The sequence below is a fragment of the Harpia harpyja genome, chromosome 15 (assembly GCF_026419915.1).
Source record: "Harpia harpyja isolate bHarHar1 chromosome 15, bHarHar1 primary haplotype, whole genome shotgun sequence".
NCBI lineage: Eukaryota > Metazoa > Chordata > Aves > Accipitriformes > Accipitridae > Harpia > Harpia harpyja.
Genome location: NC_068954.1, coordinates 23,290,153 through 23,311,200, shown reverse-complemented (window position 1 = coordinate 23,311,200; position 21,048 = coordinate 23,290,153). Strand labels below are relative to the sequence as shown.

Here is a 21,048-nt window from a genome sequence, read left to right as displayed (position 1 = left end):
CTTGCTTTAGAGGGAGGAAAGGAGTTTAAATTTATTTTTGCTGCTATGTAAAATTGGGGTGGGAAGAGTCTGCTTTTTGTAACAATTGCTCCTTAGTGGAGATACTTTTGAGTATAACGCTAAACACTTATTTTACCTGCTCGTTTCCCAGTGTTACTCTCAGCACTACAGCTTTAAATTCAGCAGTTTTGCCTGGTTTGAAGTAATTCTTATAACTGAAACAGAAGCAATTTTGGTGCACTTACATCTAGCCATTTTCAAAGCCTGCAGGAAACTCCCTGGGTGTGGTTAAAGTCAGTTTAACTTGGCTCAGGCAAAATTATCATTTGGAAGGTTCTGCATATACACATGCAAAATAAGTGTCTGTGTGCTAGTGCTTGGGTGTGGGCAGAGGGGGAGAATTCCCACCGCTGGCAGCAGGTTGCTGCAGCTCTTTCCCTGCACAGCCAGCACAGCAGCAGCTGCTTTAATGGGAGCTGGCAGAGCAGCCGCTCACTTGGGATAGCCGTCTATCCAGTTCCTCTAATTTTCAATTCTCATGGGCACCACAAGCATATTGGTTATTGTAATCCTGAACTAATCACGCCCTATTCTTCCTCTCAAACAATTACTAAGGGACACATTTATTTACTGTGGTGAGTTGTTACTTGTACACGTTTTCCAGTAGCTTTTGCTGTGTGCTCTGCTTCTCACTTGTGAATTACTAATTTATCACAGATTTATGCTGCTAAAGGGGAAAAATAAAGTGTTACAATGCCTAGAGTAGATGCAGTCACCCGTAACTTAAACATCTATTCCTGGGTAAGCAAACATAATGGCTTAGGCGATCCCTTCCCATATTAAAACTCCTGTTTATTCCCAGCTAGGAGGATTTTTTTCAAGTAATATTATTACAAAAATCCAAATGGCATGCAAATAAAATAAAAGCGTCATTCAGCATACTCTCAATATTGCAACTATTTTGCAAACATTTATGTATTGTATATCATGTTAAAGCCAAAGACTGTTAATAGATACACTCCTGGGTATCTCCTTTACTGCAAAGTAACTAATCTTGACAAGATCTGCCTTGAGTATGACTACAGTAATGACCTTCTCTCCACATGGTTCAAACCCACAATACATCAATATAAATTGCTTTGGAAAATGCCATATTGACATGAAGTGAGAACCGATCCGTCATGGAAATTCAGGGTCCTTAGAAAGATTACTTTGCTTCTGAGAGATGCAGGGCCCTGAAGTCAGACTATGTGCTACGCAAAACAGAAGCTCAGGAATGCTCACATGTGAAAACCACAACCAAAACTGAGAAAAGCTATGTTCCTGACTATAGCTCCAGCATTATTGAGGGCTAACACGAAATTAATGTTCTGCTTGAAGAACATGCCAGATTTGCAGACTACTCTGAAAGGCTGGTAGATCCCAAATTTGACTTGCCATTTGCAATCTGGTCTTCAAGGCTGAGTGCATTCGTATTGTTTCCTCCCACTGAGCCATCTGTGTGCATCCAGGCAGCATACTGAAACATCAAGTGTTATGAAGGGAAAAGATTCAGAAAAGATTCAATCCTCACCTTGAGCATAAGAATCACCTGGGATGGGGGGAGAAGTTATATATGTGACAGGTAACTTTAAAAGTTGCTGTGTCTGAGGAAGGTATAACAAACTAGTACTTGTATAGAATTACACACTCAGAACAAATAATAAAAAAAATAGGCCTCTTCTGCAACACGTAAGTCTACACATTTAAACCTGAGAAGCTTGTACAGTGTTCTGGAAAGCAAAGCATCATGATACCAGATGAATTCTTTATCAGTTCATAATAAACTGGACAGATTTCATGAGATTGTTAACATGTTTAGGTTACACTATGATGATGTAGCAGTAATATATTTAAAACCACTTAAGTGCAGTCAGAACTGTTCAATTGTTTTGTTTTAAATGTGACTTTGATTGTCCTGGAAATGTTTCACTGATTTTTTCAAGTAATAATAGGCAGACAGCATCCCACTGCTCAGTTTAAGATGTCCACCTTTAGGAAGGACAAGAACAGAGACTGTTTGAGAGACAACGTTATACCTGAAGTAAAATACTTCCCTGTTCTCTGAAGATCTTGATAATTAATTTAAAGAAGGAAAAGCAGAAACCATTAATAAGGCCCAAGATTCAATTACTGCAGTTGAGGAATTCTTCCCCTATACTTGGTACTGGATCTGGCTCCTACAGATACACTGGTGCGCAAAACACGGGACAAACGCCTTACAGTTGCTCTGGGGAAGAGAACTTGTCAAATAGAGGAAAAACATTCTCCCTGAGGATGTCTAGTAGAACCAATTTTCTCAATGCAAGTAGAAAAGGAGACCTTTATGTGGCATTTTCATATACAAGCGATGTATTTCAGCAATGGATAAACAGAGCTGGCAAAAAGATTATGAATTTTGGGAATACCAAGAACATTGTCATTCATTTAGCAGTTGATACTGATGCCCATTGTTAAGTATTGTTCCCTTTCCCTTTACAAAACCCTTGGCACCAGAACACCTAGCTTTTGCTGGAAGGCCAGCGATGAGGATGCCTTGCTGCACTGAAACCTTCTCTTGCACAGAACTTGACAAATCCAAGCACCAGCTATACACAAGGGAGGCACCTCCGTACCTCTGATCCCTTCTGCCTGGAAATTCTGTATGAGTGTTAAAGCCGGTGACAAAGCAAATGAGATTTTATTTTTATATGCTGAACTACAAACTTCCTGCAGGTTATGTTATGTAAGCAAAGCCCCTGGCAGCTCCCCTAGCACCACCCTCCTCCTATTTGTGTCTTTTCATTTGCTCACTCATGCTGCTCCTGTTTCCATAGACACCCCAGAGAACCATGTGGGTGGGTTATGTTTTCTCATTTCTCCTTTATGAGAGCAGTTTAATAGCCAATTGGAATTTCAGTAAAATAATAATAAAAAAAAGTAGTCTTCTGAATCCAAAATCCTGGTTTAAGACCTAAACAAGCCCACAGGTCAATTTAAAGTTCATAAGAGAAAAGCAGACTTTCTGCCTTACCCCTGTTTGCTCTTTCATGACAAATCCAACTCATGAACTCCACAGTTGCATGCTCCCGAAAACTCTCAGCCATCATAGCTTAACTGTAGCTCACCTGAGCTCATTATACTCTCAGGTCCAAACTACACAAATATTTAGAGAGTGCTATCAGTCTCCAGGTCTGGAAACTGAAGCAAATGGGAAATCAGGAATGATCTCGGAAAACAAGAGCTCAGTTGGCAGCCATCAATGAAAAGCTGAGCAGCTACTCTCACATAGCTTTACAGCATAACCCTAAATTAGGTTTAGTAACCTAGTGCAGAAAAAAGCAGCCCAAACTCATACATAGTATTCAGCAATAAGCGATAACCCCCTGAGATTAATAGAACACAAACTATTAAATTCGGGCATGAGGTAAGCAAGCCTAATTACCAATACAGTCAGGACCCATCAACATCATCAACCAACATGAAGAGCATTATCATTATTCAGTCTAATGATACTTTAATCATGTAAGCACCTAAAGGTAATCTTTATGAGCTTAATTATTGAATCTGATAACCTGAGCCTCTGAAACTATTTAATGTATTTATTCTCACTGCCATGCAAGACAGGGGAGTTCTTCAAGTCCTAATCACAAAGAACCAAATACCACATGCCACCCAGTACACATAGAGCAGAGCTGGGAAACAGAGCTCGCAAGTCTCAACTCTGACAAAGTACTTTTAACATGCTTCACCTCCCTGTCAGATGTTAATACCTTGCTCTCAACTGGTAATTACATGAATGCTGAGACCTGGCTTGCTATATGTTCATTGTATCAGATCTGAACACCAAAGAAACAGGTTGCACAAAAACTACAGTCCAACCACAAAACTGCTTATTCACACAGCTTGAGCAATGCAAAGATAAAATCAACACCTTGCAACTGCAAATACTGAGTAAGGTATTAAATCCATAGCACTATACCATTTGTGAGTAAAATTATGCAAGAACACCAAGGAAACGCAAAGCCTCTTGAGATGGTGAGAAGTAGCTCATACACTGAGAGCATGGCTTCAGGATTATATTAAACTCCAGCTAATCCTGACCGCACAGGGCATTTCAGAGATAAAATGCCATAAATATTCTTCCTGCTGACAGAAGCAGCTGTGCTGTGCCAGAGAAGAGGAAGGAAGCAAAAGCAGTGGGAAACAAGAGGGAGAAACACCGGAGCCCCAACACTCTGACAAGTGTGGACCCCACAGCCCAGCTCCTCAACATCACACTAGCCGGGAAAACGGTCCGGTGTCTTCCTGGGCTGCGTCCTGACTGCAGGTACAGATCAGAGGAACTCCCGTTTCTGGCTCTGCTCTCACAAGGAAGGAAAACCCTGGAAGCAAAGAGACTTTAGAGTGAAAGAAAAGAGGTGCCATGGCCCTTTCCTCTCACAGGTCCCGAAGCAGAAGGCTGAGGGGAGCATGGACCTGGAAGCCCCTGCCCTCCTAAGGAGGGAGACGGGCCACGCAGGACCTCTGGGCTGTGCCTGCATGGGCACAAAGGGCAAGAGAGGAACTGGATGCGAGAAGGTAAACACTGACATAAACAGGCAGTGAAAGTACACGTGTGAAGGCGTTCAAACGATGAAAGTACTGCAGGGATCTCAAGACAGGTCTGCAGGTGATTGTAAACTGGCCAAGCTGCCAGGTTTACACTGGAGTTCCCACCAGACTACCTATAACATTATTTTACTCATCATTTTATTACTCTGTGTCAAGACGCAGACGAGACCCCTGGCAACACTGAAAAAGGTTTATAGGAGGTGAACATCAAACTCTATAACCACTATAATGAATACAAAAGGCAAAGAGAAGAATCTCATCCTAAGTGGGTGAGACAAATATGTAACACCTACTTTATTCTACACCTAATCCACCAGCTAGAAACATGTATCCGCTTAACAAGTGAACTATTTAATGTCACTCGGTTTGCTCAGCTTAACAGACTGTTTGGAGTTAGATTCATTTAAAATCTCTGGTCTTTTGTTCGCATATGTATTGGCTTTGTGTGGCAAGGTTTTGGTAGTGGGGGGGGTTACAGGGGTGGCTTCTGTAAGAAGCTGCTGGAAGCTTCCCTCGTGTCTGACAGAGCCAATGCCAGACGGCTCCAAGACAGACCCACCGCCAGCCAAGGCTGAGCCCATCAGTGACGGTGGCAGCGCCTCTGGGAGAACAGATTTAAGACAGGGAAAAAAACCTTGTGCAACTGCAATCACAGCTGGCAAGAGGAGTGAGAACATATAAGAGAAACAACCCTGCAGACCCCCAGGTCAGTGAAGAAGGAGGGGGAGGAGGTGCTCCAGGCGCCGGAGCAGAGATTCCCCTGCAGCCCGTGGGGAAGACCATGGTGAGGCAGGCTGTCCCCCTGCAGCCCAGGGAGGTCCACAGCGGAGCAGACCTCCACCTGCAGCCCGGGGAGGACCCCACGCCGGAGCAGGGGGATGCCCGAAGGAGGCTGTGACCCCATGGGAAGCCTGCGCTAGAGCAGGCTCCTGGCAGGACCTGTAGATCTGTGGAGAGAGGAGCCCACGGAGCAGGTTTTCTGGCAGGACTTGTGACCCCGGGGGGGACCCACGCTGGAGCAGGGGAAGAGTGTGATGAGTCCTGCCCCTGAGGAGGATGAAGCAGCAGAGACAACATGTGATGAACTGACCGTAAACCCCATTCCCCGTCCCCCTGCGCCGCTGCGGGGGGTAGGTAGAGAATCCGGGAGTGAAGCTGTGCCCAGGAAGAAGGGAGGGGTGGGGGAAGGTGTTCTGAGGTTTGGTTTTATTTCTCATTACCCTACTCTGGTTGATTTGTAATAAATTGAGTTAATTTTCCCCAAGCTGAGTCTGTTTTGCCCGTGACAGTAATTGGTGAGTGATCTCTCCTGTCCTTATCTCGACCCACAAGCTCTATTGTTATATTTTCTCTCCCCTGTCCAGCTGAGGAGGGGGAGTGATAGAACAGCTTTGGTGGGCACCTGGCATCCAGCCAGGGTCAACCCACCACAGCATATACCAATGAGAGTTTACATTTATAAGCATATTACATCTCCCTTAGAGTATTATTTTCAAAAGTTTTAAAATAAAGATTTACATTATTACTCTATAGAAATTTCACAGATATGAAAGTTAGTTCAACTAGCAATTCATGCCACATCATCCTTTTTAAAACCTTATCACCAATGCTAGAGTTGATATGCCACTTAATATTTAGTCTTGCTTACTGTGGACATTGTATGACAACTGTCCAGCCTTAAAGTGATGATAAAGGTGACTTTTTTTCTCCTTCCCCAATTCTATATTTCTCATTAGACAAACCAGCAAAAAGCAGCTTTAATGGCAATAGCTATCACAGCAGCATCATTTCTGGTTTTGGGAAAAGCTGTCCTTCCACTGAGCAAGACATCGACAGAAACACAAGTGCAAACTGTAGCCCATCCAACATCCCTACCTGTTTCCCTGGCAACACTCAGAGACCCACATGAAGTGACTGCATCAAGCAGAAGGAAACTCAGAAGAGAGGAATCATGCCTGCACTTCAGCGTTGTGTCACTACTGCATTTGACAATTAACAAAACCCACAGAGATCAAAACCACAGGTGAGCAGAAACAGAGTACAAATGTATCCCTGGAAGTATGACCAGGAAATGAGATAAGCCATGGTTTAGCAGTGCTGAGGTTTGACCTCAGTTACCAACTGTAAACCTGTGAAACAAAAAAATAACACGAAAATACAGCCATAGACATAAAAGTGGTAACTTGTTTTTTTCATTTTACTGTTATCTCCTACGCTCATCACTGCATGATATATAGTACAGATGAGTCTTGCTCATTTTCTCGTTCAGCCTTTAGCCATATGGCTCAAATTAAATGGTTCTTTACTTAAGTAATAGGCTATGTTGTGTATGGCTCCTAATCAACATGATCAGCAGAACACTGCTGACAGGCACTGGTTTCCCACCCAGGAACAAGCAGGATGCTTAGCCCTCTCCCTTTGCTTCTACAGAGTCTCTGTAGTCTGGTCTTCTTGAATAAAATTGCTGTGAAGAACTTTTACAGCTCACCCTTTTTGTTCTTGGGAACCTGAGAACAGACAACTCGGGGTAGTGGCTGTCGCAGCAGCACCAAACACATTTCCTCTCGGCACAGAAACCACACTTCATGACCCATCAACAGTTTGCCTAAAGTGCTGCAAACTTGTAATAACACGTGTCAGCAGTCTGAGAAACTGAAACTCTGGCCAGTATATTTGACCTTTGCTCCTATATTCCCATTTAAAGAGCAGTGAAATACCTGTATTTTCAGTGATTTTATGTATAGATGGATGACTTGCAAGTGAAGGTTGACTTTTGATTCTTCTAGAGGGGAATCTAAGTACATTTTGGTAAGTCACAAATTTGCCTTTAACTATACTTTTTGTATTTTATATATTACATATTAAAAAACAAGTTGTATTCATTGCTCTTTCACCCATCCTCTTTTTTATCAGAAGAGTACAGGTAGCATTTTAACTTTCTTGGTGCCCTCTTTCCATGAATTCAGTCCAACTTCTTACTCATTTTGACTGAATAATTCACTAGTATATAGCTATGCAGTAAACTTCCTCAAAAGGAAACGAAAAAAATAATCTCTAATAGACCAAAAAACAAGGAAATAGCCAGCAGATAAATCCTTTCAACTACTAAAAGATAATTCAGGATGAAGCAGCATATATTAGCTAAAAAGATATCAGAACAAATGTGTTAATTGCGTTAGATGCTTACAGCATCTAAAATAACAAATAAAGACAGAAAAGTCACCAAAAAAAAAAAAGTTAGCAATAATGTAGTACTTGAATAGTCACTGATTACTCTCTCAATTCGTCTGTGAGATAACATGATTATCAAAGATACCAATTTACCTGTGGGCATGTTTGAAGTGATCTGTGGCCCCCATTAGACCCCCTCTGGACATGTTAGATGTCTGAGGTCCTCTGAGTGCTTAGGGCTCCTACCCAGACCACAGCATATTTTATAGGTGAGGAAAGTGAGGTACAGAAGTAGCAAGACACCCACAAACTTAAAAGCAAACCCACAACAGAGCAAACACTAAAATTCAGGAGCCCTTAAGCTTGATGTTAATTTCCCTGGGTCCATAACAAACAGGTTACCTATAGGTATCTTGGAAAAAAACAAAAGAGAAAAGAAAGGAAAACAAAACCAAACCAATATCCCAGATGTGAACACTGAATCCATTACTTTCAGTAGTTCACAGACAGACAGAGGAGGTGAAATCAATGCATGTATCAACACAACTGTGTGGAAAAAGAGAATTTACTAGAAGACATATAATTAAGGAAAGTGTCTCCTTTTGAGGTTTTCAACCATTTATAACCTAGGGTCATTCCCCCATATTACATAATACTTTTGCTAAATTCTTTTTCGGTCTTGAATCACAGTTCCTGTTTCATAGAATCATAGAATGGTTTGGGGTGGAAGGGACCTTTAAAAGTCATCTAGTCCAACCCCCCTGCAATGAGCAGGGACATCTTCAACTAGATCAGGTTGCTCAGAGCCCCGTCCAACCTGACCTTAAATGTTTTCAGGGATGGGGCATCTATCACCTCTCTGGGCAACCTGTTCCAGTGTTTCACCACCCTCACTGTAAAAAATTTCTTCCTTATATCTAGTCTGAATCTACCCTCTTTTAGTTTAAAACCATTACCCCTTGTCCTATCGCTACAGGCCCTACTAAAGGACTTTCTACTTCTCAACCTCACCTACCATTACAGTAGTTTTTATATCTTACCATAGAATCAAGTCAAATGCTCCCATAACCACCTAAAACATGCTTCAAACACCTCTTACTGAACTCCATCACACAATTCTTCCAGCACAAGTAAATTAAAACCAAGAATATACAACTTCCTGTTTATGCTGAAAATATTCCTCTTTTCCTATATTAAATTCAACTTTTTAGTATTATGAATGTGTGTGTGCTTCTGCACATGGATCAGTTGGGAAAGAGAGAACAGCAGCAATAGCCTACCAGAAACCGTATGTGGATTTACTATGGAAAAAACTTTATCTTGCATCTTTCTGCAAATGGTTCTCCAGAAGAAAATGAACACATCAGGCATCTTGGGCACACAGGGTTAAGATAACTACTTCCACAGGAATCATCCAGTTGGGATGCCAGAGACTCATACTCACAGACCTTGAAGCAAGACTAACTCTAATACATGAAACAGAACTTTACCTGATCTGCTGAGAGAGATGCAATCTGATAAACATGCTATTTTTTCCTGAAGACTGAGAATGTGAAATGTTTTCTGCTTTAAATATCATTACAGGAAGCAAACACAAGTTATAATTGCACTCCACTAGGAAACAATATTAGAACCATACAAATAAAGGACTCCACCTTCTCCATATTCGTAACTAAAAACTCATAGTCTACTTTTGGTACTAGGGGAGAACAACAGGAATAAGGCAAAAGCACATCAAGGACAGAAGCAGCACAGCAGAATACACTCTAGGAAAATTTTCCTGCTTTCCCCCCAACACCCTCAGGCAATACAGTTTCCACTGCCAAAAGCCAAAGGGCTTAAAAAAAAAAAAAAAAAAGATATGAACCTAACAACTGCTAAATATGTGCTCCTCTAGAATTCAGAGACAAAAGACTGGTATGCAAAGCAGAACTGGGTAGAAGACTGCAAACTGATGATTTTGCCAAGTGAAAACCAAGTTCATGCAGCCCTTACTTTCCACCTTAGAACAGTACTAAAGCATGCCCTTGATTTATACGAACTCATAAAACCTTTCAACCTTTCAGCAGTTGTATATTACAGCCTGTATGAGAAGAATTCAAACTCAGCTATTAACTTCTCTGTAGCACCCAAAGTAAAGTTTGCATCTTTAAACTATGCTATCTTTTCTTGCAGCTGAAAGCACCAATTGCATTTAGCCAATAATAAATAGTGAGTTGGCTCCTCATAAAAAGGATTTTGGTGGAGTAAAAAGTGCCATCATAAAAGAAATGTAACTAATAACCAGTAATCCTCACAAGGACACAGCGAGAATCCATCAAGAATTCTTGCTAATCACAGCAGTAATGTGAGAATACCAACCTTACAGAGGTCAAGTACTTTAACCTGGTGTGCGGCAGATACAAACCAACTTTTCTTAGTCCTCCAGAAATGGAAGGGGTGACCCCCCTACTAGTTAATGCTTTTACACAGAATCATCATTATTCTTTCTCTCTCCAGTTCCCACCAACTGGAAATGAGAGCTGCAAATGAGGTCTGAGACATGGTTCTACGTCATGGAAGCAGGATTTTGCCTGCAGCATCCCAAATTGTTCTTGATCATTAGATGTTATTAAAACCACATAATATGAAGGCACTGGGATTTCACCACAGCAGTTCCCTGGTATACTTTGAAAACAGAGGGAAACATAACATAACTTTATGATGACTGTGAAGTAATGCAGTTTCAGGCAGAGAACGACAGTATTTTGCTGGTAGTGCTCTGCAATTTGTGGTAAATACCCAACGGTCTCACCAACGATGCGATACTACCATGATAAAGATTGGGTCATCATCAACTATAAAGTGCAGCATCTTGGTGGGTGCAAATAAACAAGCAACAGCGAACCATTACACAAAGCCTTACAAGTCCTTTCCCTCTGCAGGCAGGCCGTACTTTCTAAGCTGCTGTAATCTTTAGCAGCCAAGAAGACTGGAACTAAGGGGGCAACTCTACAGAATAACTAACACAAGTGTGTATTCAAACTTGTCTATACGGGCCAATTTGGACAAGTTTGCGTTCAGAGTAACAGCTAGCACAGACATAGCAGTATATGCAAACAGTAAGGCTACGCTCTTCCTCTTTCACAGTTGGTTATATTCAACTTAGTTGGATCATTTGGCAGAAACGTTTGATTAAAGCTGAGGGAAGATTTATTCATTTGTATAACCAGTATCCTTCATATCCTTTTTAATTCTTATCTTTTGATTCCTTTTATTAGGAGAAGACTGAATTAATACAACGATTAGAGCTTACTAAGAGAACAATTAGTTCAGCTGATCTTTTACCTATTGAGTACCATCTAACCTGAAGGTTGAGACTACAAATGATGGACAAAGTTATTTCATTTTTTTGTGATATTGTCACCAAACATCACAAAGCTGAGAAACCTCAAAGCCAAGAGGTTCAAGTAGGTTCTACAGGACTGTTTGGGTGAGAGGTTTTCCTTTCTCCCCTCATGCTCCACTTCCCCATCTGATCTTGCTGACAAGGCTAGGATTTGATCTGATCGGCTGTAAAGCTGCTGCACAAAGTCGCAGCAGGAATATTCAACAAGCTGTTCCTCCCATACTAACCTGAGACGGACTCCCAATTCTAAGTAATACACTCCCTTATATACACTCCTCTCAGGGTCATGCATACAGCAGCTGGTAAATGATAATATAAGAGCTTTAATCTCATTGTCTAAGTAGCCCATTAATGCTTAAAAGGAGTTTGAAGTCATCCTTGAAATTGAGATGTAAGTACCTATAAAAATTTTCTGTGGCTATGTACAAAGGGAGGAGCAAGAAGACCTGACCATAACCATGCTGGAGAATATCGGGGGTATTAAATGCTGTAGCTGCACCTCAGATCATTCTGAAGTGTAACATTTATGCCTCCTTACAGCACAACTGTGGGAAAATTCACGAGGCCAAGGGTGCAATATTAAATAAATGTAGCATGAAATAATGCCTAGAGCTAGCACTGAAATTTGTGTAAATTATAGTCCATTAATAGGGATCACAATCTAGACGTATTAAATGCACTTAAAAATACAGTGTTTAGGCAAAATATAGGATATAAAAATAACTCAATATATATGAAAGGCTAGCTACTGAGTAAACTCTTGAAATTCATACATCTCTTGAGGGTAGTTGGCAGGCTTGCAGGAGGGATTAACAAGCAGAGAAAGAACTTGCAAGCTTCAGAGCTTGAGGTCATTTTTGGAGACAGGCTAGGAGGAAATTACCTATTGGCATATTGTTTCAAAAACATTCATTAAAATTAAAATTGAAGTTTGTTTCTGAAGCACTTGTTACTATGTTTGAAGGGTAGGATACTATGGACTTGAGAGAAGTAACTTCTACCCTGCAGTAACCACTTGTGTCCAGACTCTTACTCGACAGCAACAGGGTGGCTGGTCATTTTTATTGAGAGAAACTTCCTTGCTTTAACTATGTGATAAAGAACATACGCACTAACAGCTACCATGGGACAGCTGGCACACACCAAAACAACCTTTTTGCATGCCCACACACATTCATGCTTTAAAACTCTTTATGCATTCATGCGTAAAACTCTAAATTAGGACAAACAGAAGTAATTCATGTTGCAAGGCAGGAGACTGGCTATCACTTTATGGATTCTCAGTTTCCAAAGAAAGATGTTGTATTACTGTTCATGTTACAGAAGTCTTCATGCACAAAATGCTATCCTTTGTTCTCAGTAGCCCACTGAAATCAAATATGGGTTTTAACAAAAAAGTCTGTAAAAGTCAGTAACTCCCATCACTTACTTGGCTTAGAGTTAATGACGACATTTTCAGCAGAGTGCTGGGGTGGAAACCTGCAGTTCTCTCCTTGGCCGTCACTGCTGCCATACTCTATGACTTCCACTTGTCCCAGCGGTACACTCCACTTCAGTAAATACCTCTGGCCAGTTGTCATGGTGCCACTGCTTTCATAGGAAGAGCTGGAAGATGCACAAATTATTGCTGTGACAAGCAACTATGTTTCAAGGCATCCTATTTATTATTTTAGCTTCTAAAATCTGCTGTTTATCAGTCTGAGTACCCTGCACAACTTGAAACAAATACATGCATCAGGCTGACTTTTGTGACTGACCTTTCCCGGAGTGAAAAGAGCAGCTATGCAGGTGCAGATAATCTTGTTTACAAACAGCATAGGACTGCCAACAACAGTCCCTACATTTCTATAACAAAACATAAATGACCATCTTTTAAGATCAATGTGCATTTTGACATCCTAATACATGTGCTTAGGATGATACTTTGGCTCCATATTTTCCTAATTCTTTCGAAACAGTGCTCAAAAGAAGTAACTGCTACATTTAGGGAAGTATGGATGATGGGACCTTTGAATGACTACAGGCAGCAGGAAGGGCAATGTAACCTCCCAAGGGCTGACAAGGTAACATTTCTGCTGAGCCCCACAGCCCAGGATGTTCTTTACAGCAGACCTTTGCAACTGCTGTGGCTTCTGAGAGCGCTCCCACGTGAGCTGCTGCTAAAGGAAGTGTATATCACAACAGGCATTTCAGAGGAAAGAGCACGCTGAGGAAGCTCACCTGGAATAGAAGTGGCACTAATGCTCCTTTTCCTTTGTTTCCTGCATTCCCTTATTCACATTCAAGCATATATAATAAACATTTATTAAAAAGGACAAAAGATATGTTAAAGTGAACAAAAAAGGTTTATTTCACAGAAAGCATGACTGAAATACAGGAGTTAAATGCTTGGGAGAAATCAGCAAAACCCATTTACTGAGAACAGTATCTAAAGGCTGATGTTAGCTAGTCAGCTACCTATTCGCAACACAGTCATATCTTTGTTTCAACGAAGAGGCAAGTATGAACAAAAACCACAAGTGCCACAGCTTAAGTAAATATTTATCAACTCTTGATCTAGTTCAGAAGAAAGAAAACAAGACTAGGCAGGACACAGCTGTTCAGTCGCTAGGGTTAGTATGCACCCTGTCCACCTGCTGCTTAAAAGTTAGGTCTCTGGTTCGAGCCGGTCATCTAGACGACATGTGAAAAAAAGACCTTCCGAGGGTCATGTACTCTGTACAAATACATGCCTTTTGCCAGTTATAGAAAATTGGTCTGGAACCAATGGTCCCCAGGCTCCTGGGACATCTGTTTCTGTAAAGGTTGGACAAAAGGTGGTTAAGAAACCATACTGCGCAGCTACGTGTACTTGTAAAGCTTCTGAAGAAGTCTACAGCTCCAGGGTAAATCTGCAGGTGTGCATCTTGAAAACCACTGCTGTAACAGAAGCCTAGCTTAGGTAAAATGCCTCACTTCTATACAGCTAAAATGAAGAGAAATAAAGCTCATCCTGCATGAGCCAAACAAGCAAGTGGTACTTTCTATAGCATACACTTATTGTCGTGGTTTAACCCCAGCTGGCCACTAAGCACCATGCAGCCACTCGCTCACTGCCCCCCACCCCAGTGGGATGGGGCAGAGAATAAAAAAAAAAACCAAAAGAAAAAAACCCAAAAAACTAAAATGGAAAACTTGTGTTTTGAGATAAAGACAGTTTAATAGGACAGAAAAGGAAAGGAAAATAATAATAGTAGTAGTAACAATAGTAATAATAGAGTATACAAAACAAGCAATGCACAATACAATTGCTCACCACCTGCTGACTAATGCCCAGCCAATCCCCAAGCCATGGCGTCCCCCTGCCAACTCCCCCCAGTTTATATACTGGACATGATGTCATATGGTATGGAATATCCCTTTGGCCAATTGGGGTCAGCTGTCCTGGCCGTGTCCCCTCCCAACTCCTTGTGTCCCTCCAGCCTCCGCCAGCAGGGCAGTATGAGAAGCTGAAAAGTCCTTGACTTAGTTTAAACTCTGCTTAGCAACAACTAAAACATCAGTGTGTTATCAATGTTATTCTCATCCTAAATCCAAAACACAGCACTATACCAGCTACTAGGAAGAAAATTAGCTTTATTCCAGCTGAAACCAGGACACTTATTTTGAACAAAAACTTCTGGACTGGATACAGGTGTCATGTAAAATCTGGCAGATTATTCCCTTTAGTCCCTAACTATATTTTTCATGACAAAGGTAGTTCCTTCTGCAGTAAAAAAAAAAATCTAAGAGAGGTCCATGAAATCATGGAGGAATCCTAAATACACACACAGAGCTTGCAGGTGGACGCACCCACAACTGAACACACCCCAAGAAATCACAAACCTTTTTTTTGCTAGTGAATAAAGCTAAGTGCAGTCAACTATTCTAAAAACCCACTGTTATACAAATAAGCGGGTTGGAAAGCAAACCTTAACTGCTAGAGAAAACCATAATTAAACTTTTTCAGAGTTAGCAAACCCCCATGACACATGTATGCCCAACTACCATCTCAAAGAAGGTTGCTCAGAACCAGTTAATGCCCACAGGAGCAACAGTGCTGTGATAACCAGAACTGTTGACAAAATAAGGAACCCAGAGACTTGGCATAATCATGAACTTTTCACAGGGAAAACGAAAACAGACTGCACATTGGCATTTCAGGGACAAATACAGAAAATCCAAGACAATGATGGTATAGAAGAAGATAAAATATGAATGGTTAAAAGCAATTTTCTTGCAAACAACCATGAGAAAATATCCAGGAGTTAATAAGGAACCAAAGAATTTGTAAAGGAAAAGTATCACAGGATAATTGACATCAGCTTGTTCATTTTCTGAAGTGCAGTTATTACATGGCACTTCTCACTCACTAACATGAGAGCAAGCATTCACACAATTACAAAAATATGTACTGTATTCACACTTTAGTAATAAACTAAGATATCAACTCATATTATGCTTAAGAAAAGCTGTTCTTGGAAGATTTTAACAGTCCACATTTTGTCTGTCAGAATGTACCATCGCATAAAGCAATTTATGATACAAGCAACATTTGAACGTGAGTGTGACCTTGGCATATACAGAGGTATAGTAACAGTAATAATTACAGCCAACTAAAACATAGAAGGCACTATGCAAAAATGCTTTCTTCAAAGCATCTCAGCGTTAATACTTCAGTGTTTGGTCTCAGAGATAAAAACCCTTCCCCAGCTGGAACTTTGTTAGTGAGTTCCCGGTTTGTTCTGGCTACATGAATTAGCTTTGTGTTTCGGGTTTTTTTAAAATTTGCAAATTGTGTCAAGTTACAGATTTTTGTGTGTGTGACAGTATGAATTTAACGAAGAGAAAAAAATCCTACCTTGGCATGCCTGTGCTCCGCTAAACACTAATACACAGCAATAACTAGACACTACAGAGCATTTCTATCTGTAATCTCCAACTGATAGAATTTTCTTACAGATTTACTCTAGACCTTCCAAACATCAGCAGGCAATTTAGAGGACTGTAACAAAGCTAGTTATCCATTTATTATGGCTACTCCTAGAAATCGTAAGCCATAGTAAAAACAATAAAAAAAAGATTCAGTGTCCTTTTTTCCAGCTGGAGCTTGAACGATCATTTAAAAAATATGAAGCAAGTCTTACCGAATATTTACTGTTGCACACATCAGCACATCATTTAACATGAAAAGTCGTCGTTCTTTGGTTTTGATAATTTCTCCTTTGTCATTGTAAACAGTCTCAACCATATCATCAGTCCGTATGAGGTATCTGTTTCCATTGCTGAGTAGCTAGATTTTAAAAACAATCAACATTGTATATTATACACAGTACATCTAACATCCGGTGGAAAAAATGAAAGAAAATACAAGAGGTTATCACTTGCCATCCTAGTACAAGTGTTTGCAGCTGGATTTGCCAAGTGAATGAAGCCTCTTTACTAATTTGCTTTTCATTTAGAGAAACAGTAACTTCTTCTGCTACCAATATGGCCTGCAGGGGTTTTTGGTCTTAAATATGGAATGTAATTGCTCGGAAAGTCTTCCACACTGATAAAGGTCCCCTAGCAAAAAAAACTGATAGCTTCCGCAATTTCTGAGGTTTCCTTCCCTCATCCCTTCTTTCACAGCCCATTCAAGCGCTACGCATGGTTCCAGCTGTCCCGCAGGGGAGGTCAGGGTGGGAGGAGGAAGAGTGCTCCTGCCTGCTCTGTCCACCTGGGCTCACACAGCCAGCTGAGGAGCGTGCCTAGTAGGTTGCCACAGACTGTGGAGAAGATGGTAATACGTGCAAGAGATTCACGGTGTGTAAGTTGCTCCTGCTGTTTGCCTTCAAGGGCTGAGGATCGGCACTGTGTGCAAGCAGGCATCAAGCCCTCACAGGTCAAACGCACCCCCGCAGTGGCCAAGAGAACAAAATGGTCCGTAACGCACTCGTTTCCTATCCACCCACCTCTGCCGCCTGTTTCACCCTGCCTGGCATTGCTCCAAAACTGTATGTGCAAATATTAACCCACAAGGCACACAGGGCCCTATGGGATTTGGAGTGACCATCCACGTATATATCAATTCATCCTGCCGGTGCATAACATACAAGATTTTACAGTTGATGTCAACTGACAAAAGGAAACCTGGACCAGCTCTTAAAAGGCATGTTCTGTGTCTGGAACTCCTTCAGCTATTTGTAGATGATTGGTAGCTGCTTCAATAGCAGGAGTATGAGAACTAGAAAAGAAAGTAAAATGCCTGAATCCATCTTCTAATGCACTTAGAATGGAAATATTGTTCCAGTATGACAATAAATTCAGTATCCCATTTCTGATAAATAGTTTAAAACAAGTATGTTGTGGTTGACTACTATTTCCCTAAAAACTATGCTTTTATGCATCACAAAAAAACCCCACTCCTTGCACTCCTTCAGCATGTCCCCATCACTCCATCCCAGAATGAGTCCAAAGTATAATCATCTGTAACTTCACAAAAGCAATAACTGAAGTATTTATGCCCCATCTCATGGCAAAGAAGGAACCACTTACGATGCAAATAAGACAAGCATACATATATCCACAGTACATACAGCTACTAACAAACTCAAATTAAGAAGAGTATTCCTTCCTTCCTACTGAATGTATTCTACAGTTCTTTAAAGACATTTCTACTGTATGATCCAAATGCATTAATGAAATAGACTGGGATGTTCCTTAAAACAAGGAAGATGTTGGACACATTGAATAGCACATCTTAAACTGCTCCACAGTTGGAAGCACTGCAACATGAGGAACTGGTTCCTTCCTTTATACAGGAGTAATTCCTCAGTTCTAGGATAAATTAAAAGTTGAATTTTCCCATGCAGAAGATGTGCATGAGACTTTACTATACAGCATTATTTCCTACACTGCCACAGAACACCAATGCTGCTGCTGCTATTTAAGCATGTTGCCCGCTCCAGCACACAGTGCTTTAACCAGTGAGCCTGTTCTTTATCAGGAGGTAGGTCACATCTCACACCTACCACTAGAATGACCCCATGTTGTTGAGCTCTACAGAAAAAAAACATCAGTGACTCTTTGGTGTCTGTTTTAGAGATTGCTCAAGGCCCAGAAACTAACTCTTCCATCATACATTCCTTCTTTCCTAACCTTGTTCAGATAACGCTCATTCATTGCTTTTGCTATTTGTTTTATTTCACAGCGCTGATCTGCATCCCTTTTCCTTTCATTTAACTTCTCTGCCAGCGTTTCAAGCTCTGTAAGAGCCATCTGTAGAGGTAATCTGTCAGGATGTCCTTTATTAGTGTTCTTCAACATATCCTGAGGAGAAATGATAAAACAAAACAAAAATCAGATTTAATTTCAAAATCAAGTTCAAAAAGATTACAGGATGTAAATTTACCACTACATACTTTACCTGAGTACTACTAAAGAATAAGACCAATGAACACCTAATGAATATTCAGACAGCACATTGCTTACTTTCCTGAATATCTTAATAGTTCTTAAAAAAGATACTGAATGGGGTCACAACAGCTTATTTACAGGATGAAAGTACAGAGAAGGAACTTGAAAATAAATCTGAAAACTGCAAATGTAAATATAAATTAAAAAGGTGCACATAATATTAAATGCAATTTGAAAATCAATATTACAGCATAATATGTAGGTGTCCATAAACAATGATTTGAAATTAAACTTTTCTGATATTTACTGTCATAATTCTGTATTATCTTTATTACTATTATTATTCCTCACTAAAATACTGACAGCATGCTCATCCCAAAGTCGGAGACATTACTTACTTCATGGAGGTCATGACAGCTTCTCAAAGTATTTCCCTTTTGTAGGCATATAGTAGGAACAATTTGAATTTTATTTTTTCTCCTTTCCCACAGTACTTAAAAATCCCTACATATTCATTACAGCTTCCGGCCACAATAAACTCCATCTCTTCTGCTACCTCAAAAACTCTCGCCGTGGCTTCCTACCCCCATGCTCCCACCACAAGTACCTCTGCTCCTTCTCCCACAGCAATTCCTGGACCTGTATCCCAAAGCCTGTCTTCCTCTGTGGCACCTGCAAAACACTAACTCATAGCACTCACTGGGATAGACCTGCCGCGGTCTGGAAGGAGTTACAAACAGCACAAAAGTTGGTCTGGAGCAGATCTGCACTGTGGAACTGTGCTCTTTCTGCAGCTCCGCTGCCTGTTCAGATGAGATCCGAGGACTCCCGAGTTTCCATGGGAAGGAAGACAAGGTGCTGCAGGTCTGAAGGAAGCTGCAACACACTCCAGCAGGTCCCGTGAGCCACGTAGTCAGGGAGAGAGTGTCCTTGTGTTTTACATCCCACATATATTCTGAACTATCCAAGGCATAAATTATATCCTCTTGTATTTTTCTTAAACGGAAAGCAATGCCACAAAGTTCCTAGTGGTGTTTTGAAGTGTTATTAGCTAACGAACTGATATGGACAAGCAGCACATTTGAACTACAGCTTTACTGCAAAGTGACTTACAAACTAAATCCAACCTAGCCAGTAATCTAGAGTAAATCTAGTTTACTAAGATTTTCCTGCAGTGTATTTACTGCCTATCCCTGCAATCAGACTACGAGATCAACACCTTCTAATGCACTGAAGTTCTTTCTTTGTTATTTCCCCATGATGCAGCGGTCACTTCTGCTACAGTGAGCTCCTCCAGCAGAAGACAGCTACCACACAATCCCACAAGCAAACCACATAAGAATGCAACAAGAGCATCCCTTTGGTAAACACTATTTACCTGCAATAGTAGAATGAACTGTGGAAAGCGCTGGATAGGTTTCATCATTAAACCATACAGTGTAATTCGATCGGGGCTTGACTCCTGGCACTGCTGCAATGCAAGAAAGCCACAGTTTACTACTGTGAGTGTATTTCCATCAGTTACAGAATGAAAGTTACAGAAGAAAATTCTTCTACATCATTTACATTAATTATAACAGTGGTACTGTAAAGATTCCATTTACTATAAAGATTTCATTTTAAAATATTAAATCTTTATTAAAAAAATCACTGGCATGTCACTGAACTGAAATCTCCTCAAATACATACAGCTGGGATAAAGCTGCACCAGCAATGCAGCACTTATGTATATATTGATACAGCACATTCATGCCTTTTACATAAGCAGTGCACTGAAACGTCTGCTCAACTTCAAGCACAACAAAGGGAATGTACTTGTTCAAGGTCTTAAATTTGAAAAATGTAAGTGATCTGTTGATTTACAGTCTGTAATTTACTATTGCTGCTCTGTTTCTTGGGGCTAAGAGACTATAAATCTCTAACTACCTACATGTTTTTAAGAGGAAATCTAAGGAAAACATCATAATCTCAGCACTATGCAAACAAAAAGAGATTTTCATACTTATCTCCACAAACATTTTTTTTTTTGCCCAAATAGCAGTAGTGAAGATTCTGGTCTTCGTTGCTGGTGGGCAAACAAAAAAAGGAAGGTACAGCAATGTCTTCTGTCCTCAGAGCTCAGCCGTGAGTCCCCAGCTCTGAGCAGCACCCATGCCAGCACTGACAAGCAGCGATGAGAGGTGTAAGTTATACCTCTATTGGAACAACAGGCTTTTAACAGCGTGAAAGGTACAAAGTGACTATATGCTCACTAAAGAGTCTGATCTTCGTAGTGCCTAAGGCTTCCACAGTATAATCCTGTGTAGTGCTGGCCGATCTCCAAAAAGTTGTTAGTTAATTTTAAGATCTGAAGACAAATTAGGAATCAGCCCCCCTGCCACCCCCCTCTAGGCAAGCTAAGAGCTTCACTAGTTTGCCTAGGGCACCCAATTTCAGTGTTT

The 21,048-nt window shown here is 40.8% G+C and overlaps 1 protein-coding gene across 6 annotated transcripts in view; it reads right to left on the bottom strand.

The window, feature by feature from the left end:
- Positions 1-21,048, bottom strand: part of ARHGEF10 (Rho guanine nucleotide exchange factor 10) — a 120,197-nt gene that overhangs the window by 46,613 nt on the left and 52,536 nt on the right. For 5 of the 6 annotated variants that reach the window (XM_052809171.1, XM_052809176.1, XM_052809173.1 and 2 more), the window contains 4 exons: positions 19,986-20,078; positions 18,350-18,520; positions 16,357-16,502; positions 12,621-12,796 (listed from right to left, as the gene is read on the bottom strand). In XM_052809171.1, the coding sequence (XP_052665131.1) occupies positions 12,621-12,796; positions 16,357-16,502; positions 18,350-18,520; positions 19,986-20,078 (586 nt within the window). The remainder of the gene's footprint in view (positions 1-12,620; positions 12,797-16,356; positions 16,503-18,349; positions 18,521-19,985; positions 20,079-21,048) is intronic. The other variant, XM_052809174.1, reaches the window with a different exon arrangement.